This window comes from Alligator sinensis, unplaced genomic scaffold, assembly GCF_000455745.1.
Source record: "Alligator sinensis unplaced genomic scaffold, ASM45574v1 scaffold18_2, whole genome shotgun sequence".
Classification (NCBI taxonomy): Eukaryota; Metazoa; Chordata; order Crocodylia; family Alligatoridae; genus Alligator; species Alligator sinensis.
In genome coordinates, this window is record NW_005842281.1 from 330,466 (window position 1) to 336,927 (window position 6,462).

The 6,462-nt window shown below is 43.8% G+C and overlaps 1 protein-coding gene across 4 annotated transcripts in view; it reads right to left on the reverse strand.

Moving 5' to 3' along the window:
- Nucleotides 1–6,462, reverse strand: part of ARHGAP42 (Rho GTPase activating protein 42) — a 332,737-nt gene that overhangs the window by 149,055 nt on the left and 177,220 nt on the right. For all 4 annotated transcript variants that reach the window (XM_025209311.1, XM_025209310.1, XM_006027992.3 and 1 more), the window contains exon 4: nucleotides 5,557–5,628. In XM_025209311.1, the coding sequence (XP_025065096.1) occupies nucleotides 5,557–5,628 (72 nt within the window). The remainder of the gene's footprint in view (nucleotides 1–5,556; nucleotides 5,629–6,462) is intronic.

Here is a 6,462-nt window from a genome sequence, read left to right on the forward strand (position 1 = left end):
ATAATTAGGAGATATAATATTAAGGACAATTTAAAGAGCAAGTGCACACAAACTAGGGAATGGAGATCACAAGAGACTGATTAAGTATGTTCATGTGCAACTATTTGTACAGTTTCCAGTTATGGGAACTGCAGCTGTAAATTAGGTGCACAATTCATCTTCTGTCTGTGTAGCTGAACTCTCTAAAAAGGTAAGGCCATAAAAAAATTAGAATATAAATTTGTCCAAATTCACTGCTCTTTTATTCCACGTAGTTTTTTATATTACTTTCATCACTAGCATCTAACCAATGTCCAGGAATATATTAATCAACATAACTAACTTCTGTGGTAGTTGGCTTATTTTTGCTCTTATTCACTGCACAGGGGTAGATTTTGCATGTGTATGTGGGGGGGTGGGGGGTAGGAAGGAAGGTTGTTTGTTCCTGTTTTAAAATTTTAGAGACTGCCAAGTTTAGGAGCAGATCATAGTGGGGTAATTTTCCCAATGTTCAGATGGTTTTAAGAATCCTGTGAAGACGTCAAACATAAATAACATCCTTATATACAACATCCTGAGAGAGCTGTGAAACCTTTTACTGCAAAAAACCAAAAGACAAGAAGCTGCTGTCTCTCCCATTCTGTTAGATATTGCTCCAAGAGGTTGCAAACCTACTGTGCACACCTGAATCCAGCAAATATTTTGCTGTGAAACAAACTCAGCTTAAACTTATTACCCTACACTAAACATTTGAGAGAGTGTGTATATGTGGGGAAGAAGTCATAAAACAGAATCCAAAAGCTCAATACTTAAATCTAAGCCAAAGACTGAAGTAAACTTACATATGATCTCCTATTTTCTAACACAAAGCTCTGGTTCATAGCTAATTATTTCATATAGCTACCATCCTTGATCCCTTTCCTTGAGCCTTTTCTAGAAGAGAATTAAATATAACTAATTTCACCCCTGTGCTGCTCTCATCTAACCACGTGCTCCCTGTAACTATGAGCTGAGAGATTCACCTCTGAACAGATTTCATCACACCCTTGATTATGTGGGTGGTCTGAACCTCTTGGTTCTGTAGCTGAAAGTTGAACTCAGGAAGCAGAGCAGGAGAAGACGAGTTTATTTCATGTATTCTAACAAGTACAGCTCCCTTTACAGGGGCAGGGTGTAAATGTACATCAACCCAGGACCTTAATGCAGTGATTCTCAACCAGGATGCTGGGGTACCTCAGGGTGTTCCCAGATCCTTTGAAGGGTGCCCTGAGACATAGGGAGATAAGTGAGGTGTGAGGAGATAATCTGAAAAGCTAAGCAGATCAGCACAGGCTCAGTCTCCTCCCTGCCCAATCTCCTACCCCTACTACTGGGACACTCTGCAAGGAGGTAAGCACTGTAATATTTAAATTAGTTTTTGGCACTGATGCCACGGAACTCAAAAAAATTATGGAGGGGTGCTTCAAGTCCAAAAAGGTTGAGAACTACTGCCATAAGGGAATGTTATACTGCCTCTAAACCATGCCAAGGAGTTCTGTGGTAAGCACACCCCACTCGCTTTGTGCATGCTGTCCATCAAAACAAACATAATGTAGCCACTTTCAAGCAACAGTTGAGAGCCTTTTCAGCACTATCCTGAGTGCCACATTAATCCCCTTCCCCTGCCCAATCTGATTCTTTGCTTTCTGCCTATCTGCTGCTGCGATACGTCTCCACCCTGATCTTCCATGTGCCACACAGGCTGCCCATGCCACTTGTGACATGCGTGCCACAGATTACGCACCCCTGCCATAGGTATTGCTGGCACAAATGGATAAACTCACTGTCTTGCTGCACTTACTGGCCAGCGTGCCTGGAGTTGTTCTACGGCATTAATTCGATGGTGGGGTACAGCATGGAAAGAGCAGGCATGCTATCTGTTTCACTGTAGTGCTCCTCAGCACTGTCCTTTGACAGCAAGCCCTAACTGTCCAAAAGAGAAGTAACAAGGGCTAATGACACACAGAACTAAGAGTTGGAAGTCCCAGGTCATGAATTCAGCTTTTGTGTGACCTCAGGCCATTCACTTGACCTTGCCATAGTTGGGTTTTTTTTTCCAATTTAAAACATGGATCACTACCTACATTCCTATTTAGCAAGGACACTGAAAAGATTAATTAATGTTTTTAAAGTATATTGAACAAGTAGAGCACTGCAGAAAATGTTGAGTCTTACTACTGTTAATAGGAATAGCACTTCTTCCGATTCAAAATGCAATCATAATTCACAACCAGATGAATGAACAGTCTTGGAACTCAGTGCACGTATCCAAAAGAGCCAGGCAGTGCCTGATATTACTCTGCACAGACTCTTCCAATTTTGCTTCGCTTCTTTCAGACAGAATGGCTAAGGACAGGCATTCAAAAAGCCAGAGCCTGAACTGATTCAGCCTTTGCAGGTTAGTCTAACCTGCCTCAGTGGAACCGGTTTGTAATGGAACAGATATGCAGGCATATGTCTGCAGTGGCTCAAGCCAGGGGTTGGGGGCACTAGAGTGGCAGGGAAGCTGTGCGGGGGGGGGCGGGGGTGAGAACTGGCCAGAGAGGGATTTAATTACCCCCTTGCTGTCCTGCCAACAGGGACTCGAGCCGGGTCTGCCAGGTGCTCCCCCCTTGCTGCAGTAGCAGAGGGGCACTGTGGCCCCTGAGCCAGAGGGGGTTAATCCCCCCTCTACTCCACTGGCAGCCGGGTCTGCCCACCGTTGCTGGGCAGAGCCTGTGTGGGGCTGCCCTGCATCTCCCCTGCCTCAGGGCTGCCCCCCAGGGCATTGGTGATGCGGCAGAGACACAGGGCAGTCCCATGTGGGCTCTGGGCAGCTGTACCTTAAGAGCTGGCAGCAGGAGGGGGAGGGGCACTTTCCCCCTCACGCTGAGCAGCAGTTTCTCTCCTGCTCCCCCACTGCTCAGCCCATACAAGAGAGTCTGGAGGCGGCATGGGGTCAGGGCTGTGTGCGCTGGTCCCTCCCTGTACTGTGGGGCTGGGCTCAGTGGCAGCAGCAAAGCAGCCCCAGCCCAGATGCATGCCTAGGGGCTGGCGCCTTGGCCAGGTGGGACCAAGGGAACTGCCCCGCAGCATATAAAACCCCTCTGTGGGCCAGATCCACCCAGCCAGTGGCATCTGGCTATGCCCCCACCTGGGTGTTGGAGCGGAGGGGGAGAGTTTCCCTGAGTGTAAGCCTCTTCCCGGTGAGGGGAGCTGCTAAGGGTTGTGGCAGCAATTGTAGTAGTGCTGGGGGTGGGGAGAGGGGGGCTCTGGCCCCTGGCACTGCTGTGTGCAGCCCACTGCATCTTGGAGGGGGGGGGTGCTTGCCAGGAAAGGGCTCGCACTCCCTGACATTATGACAAGTGCTGCTGCCTTCACCAAAGGCCCTGCCCCCTCCCACTGCAGCAGCTGGGTGGGGGCACAATCAGATACTGGCCCCAGGCCCCCTTGGAGGGGGCAGGGACAGGGGTTATTTTCCCTCCCTATGGCAGAGGGGAATGCAGGGGGCTTATTCCCTCTCAGGGAGCAAGCGCAGTGGTGACAGCAGGCAGACATGGCTGTGAGTGGGGTAGAGGGGAATCTAACCCCCTTCCTTGTCCCTCTCTGCCTCAGGGGCCATGGTGCCCCACTGCTGCCGCAGCAAGGGGGGAGCACCTGGCAGACCTAACTCGCATCCTTGCCAGCGGGCCAGAGAGGGGGGAATTAACCCCATCCCTGGCCACCCCCCAGCGCCTGCCTGTCCCTGCTTGGGCTCAGGAGCAGAGGGGCTGGGTCAGCCCAGCTGGGCTAGAGCAGATAGCCTAGCCCAGAGAGCATGCCGTGATGCTGGGGGAGTCTGGTTTAACTTAAACCTGCAAGGGGTCTGGGACAAGCCAAATCAGTTAAGTCTGATATTACATTCAACCAGAGTTATCCCAAACCAGTTTCGGCCATTTTGAAACGGTTTTATGTGCACTGAATGTCTGTTCTGTTACAAGTTTAAACCAGTTTCTGATCACTTAAACTGGTTTATGTGTAATGTCTGTCCCTAGCCAAAAAGAGTCAACAGCATAGTGTAGAAAGCCTCTAAATGCAGGTTCAGAAGATTCTCTCCAGAAGCATTCCCAGAAACTAAATAATTATAAAAGTAAATAATGACAAAAGAACAATTTGTAGTAAAACTAGAACTAAAAACTGCTGAAAAATAAAAAGCATCTTATGCTGGGGTTAAACTCCACTTAAATATGCAGCTTAGATGAAAACAAACTCCCACACCATATCTGTACAGCAGCATGTAGGTGTCCTGAGGAAAACCTGCAGCTGTACACAACTACTTATCAAACATGAGAATAGAGAAAAGGCTTTTACCCACATAAACTTGACCACAAGTTAATAACAGGATTTTTTTCTAAAACATGTTTCGTCCCCGCGTAGCAGCACTTCCATTTCTTTGTTATATATCCAAAGGAATACAGAAAATGTTCAACTGTTGTCATTTGTATTTTCCATTTTTTCCCCCAAACTATATTCATTTACCTGTGAAACTAGTCAGATGTAGAAAGAATACAGATTCTATTAATTTTAGTTATACCATATTATAGAACAGAACCAGAACTTTAAAAAAAATGAACATTAAAAATTAAAAGACTTTCTAGATGGTCTATAAACAGTGTTTCTACATGCAGCTCACTATTTAATACCTACTAATCAACAGTAGATTTTATCAGAATCATACATTTCATTGAATGTTTTACCCTTAATGTATCGCCAAGATAATGACTCTTGTCCAACTTTAGAATTTTGAACTGGGCTACAATACAGCCCTCCATATTGAGGGCTCATACCTATGAAACATCTTTCATTTATACATGCAACAGAAAACTGGGCACCAATACCTTTGTGCTATTTTTGTAACACAAAGGGAGTGTATAACTGACTTCATTCACCAACTTGGGTTTTCCATCTAAAGGAAATTATTGGGCTGTATAAAATCTATAGTTTCACTTCAATCTCCTCTGGAAAGCCAGAGGGATATCATGCAGAAAGGGGCAGGATCTCAGGAGATGCTATGCTCCACCTCCATTTTGGTGCTTTTTTATAGGATCAAAGAGAGATAGTTAGTATTCTTAGTCTGAAGTAGGCTAGAATTACACCTTACAGACTAACCAAATCAGAAATACATAAGTTTTTGTGAGACAGCATCTGTCAAAGAGAGCTCTTGCTCATGAATGCGTACGCATCTCTGATTTGGTTAGTCTATAAGGTGCAACTCTACTCTGTTTTCTGGGATCAAATTAAAACCTAAGCACTAAAACAAAGACAACTGTGGAATTGGGAGACAACAAGGAATTCTGTTAGTTTCTTGAAGACATAACATATGCATTATATACAGTTCTCTTATGCCACATGTAAATGGTCCCCTTCTCTGAAAAAAAGAAATGAGTCTAATTTGCTACAGTGTAAAAATTAAATGAGAACAAAGATATCTTATTTATTCAATGCTCTTAACCTAACATATGACATATAGCATGAACTTCAAACAAACATTAAATAAGACTTGGCTCCTAAGCAACTTACTTTTGCTGCACCTATTTGTTCTTTCCGAAACTTCTCCAGTGGTGCTATTAGCACATCATTAGCATTCTGGATCTGAAATGTCAAACATAAATATTCAAACTTGTGTCTTTTCAATACAAAGTACTTGTAGAAAGCTAAAGTTATTCTACAACTCCACAAAATCTTATGTTAATGTGCAAGACTGAAAAAAATCCCTAATGATTTCACATCACTTGCAAACAAATTTTAACAGCTGAACATGAGTTGGCCTCCAATTATTACTTTAATATAATTCACCATATATTTCTTAATATATAATGAAGTATCACTAAAAATAGTAAAATGTAACTGTACCCAACATGATAATGAGTTACTAATGCTGTATGGATAGGGTTCCATGGGGACACACACACACACACACACACACACACACACACACACACAAATTTGGAGTATACTATAACATAATTTTAGATAAGATGCAACTGGGAATAATACAATCTGGTAGAAATGGGGAGATGACCGGGGTACCAGTAATAAGAACATTATTACATGGATTAGTTATTTACACAACTTGATAGCTGGGTCCTTTCAGCAATATCTATTTAGATACATAACATAATGCTACAAATAAATACAGAATTCAACACAACCCAAAACTGATTCTACGAAAGAAAGGGAGAGAAAAAGAGAGAGACAGAAAGCAAGCAAGCTATAATTTAATTTTATCATCCAAAATCCAAACCAGAAATCCTTAAGTAGATGATTGTTCCCCTTTTCCCCCCATTGTATTTGTTTAGGGAGGGTGTAATTCACTCCACTGTGGAGAGCTCTCACAAAGTCCCCTGCGCATAATTTAAACCTTATTTCAACTCCAAGCTATGGGCTTATGTGACGTTTACCTCTGTGATGGAACTATATGGAAAG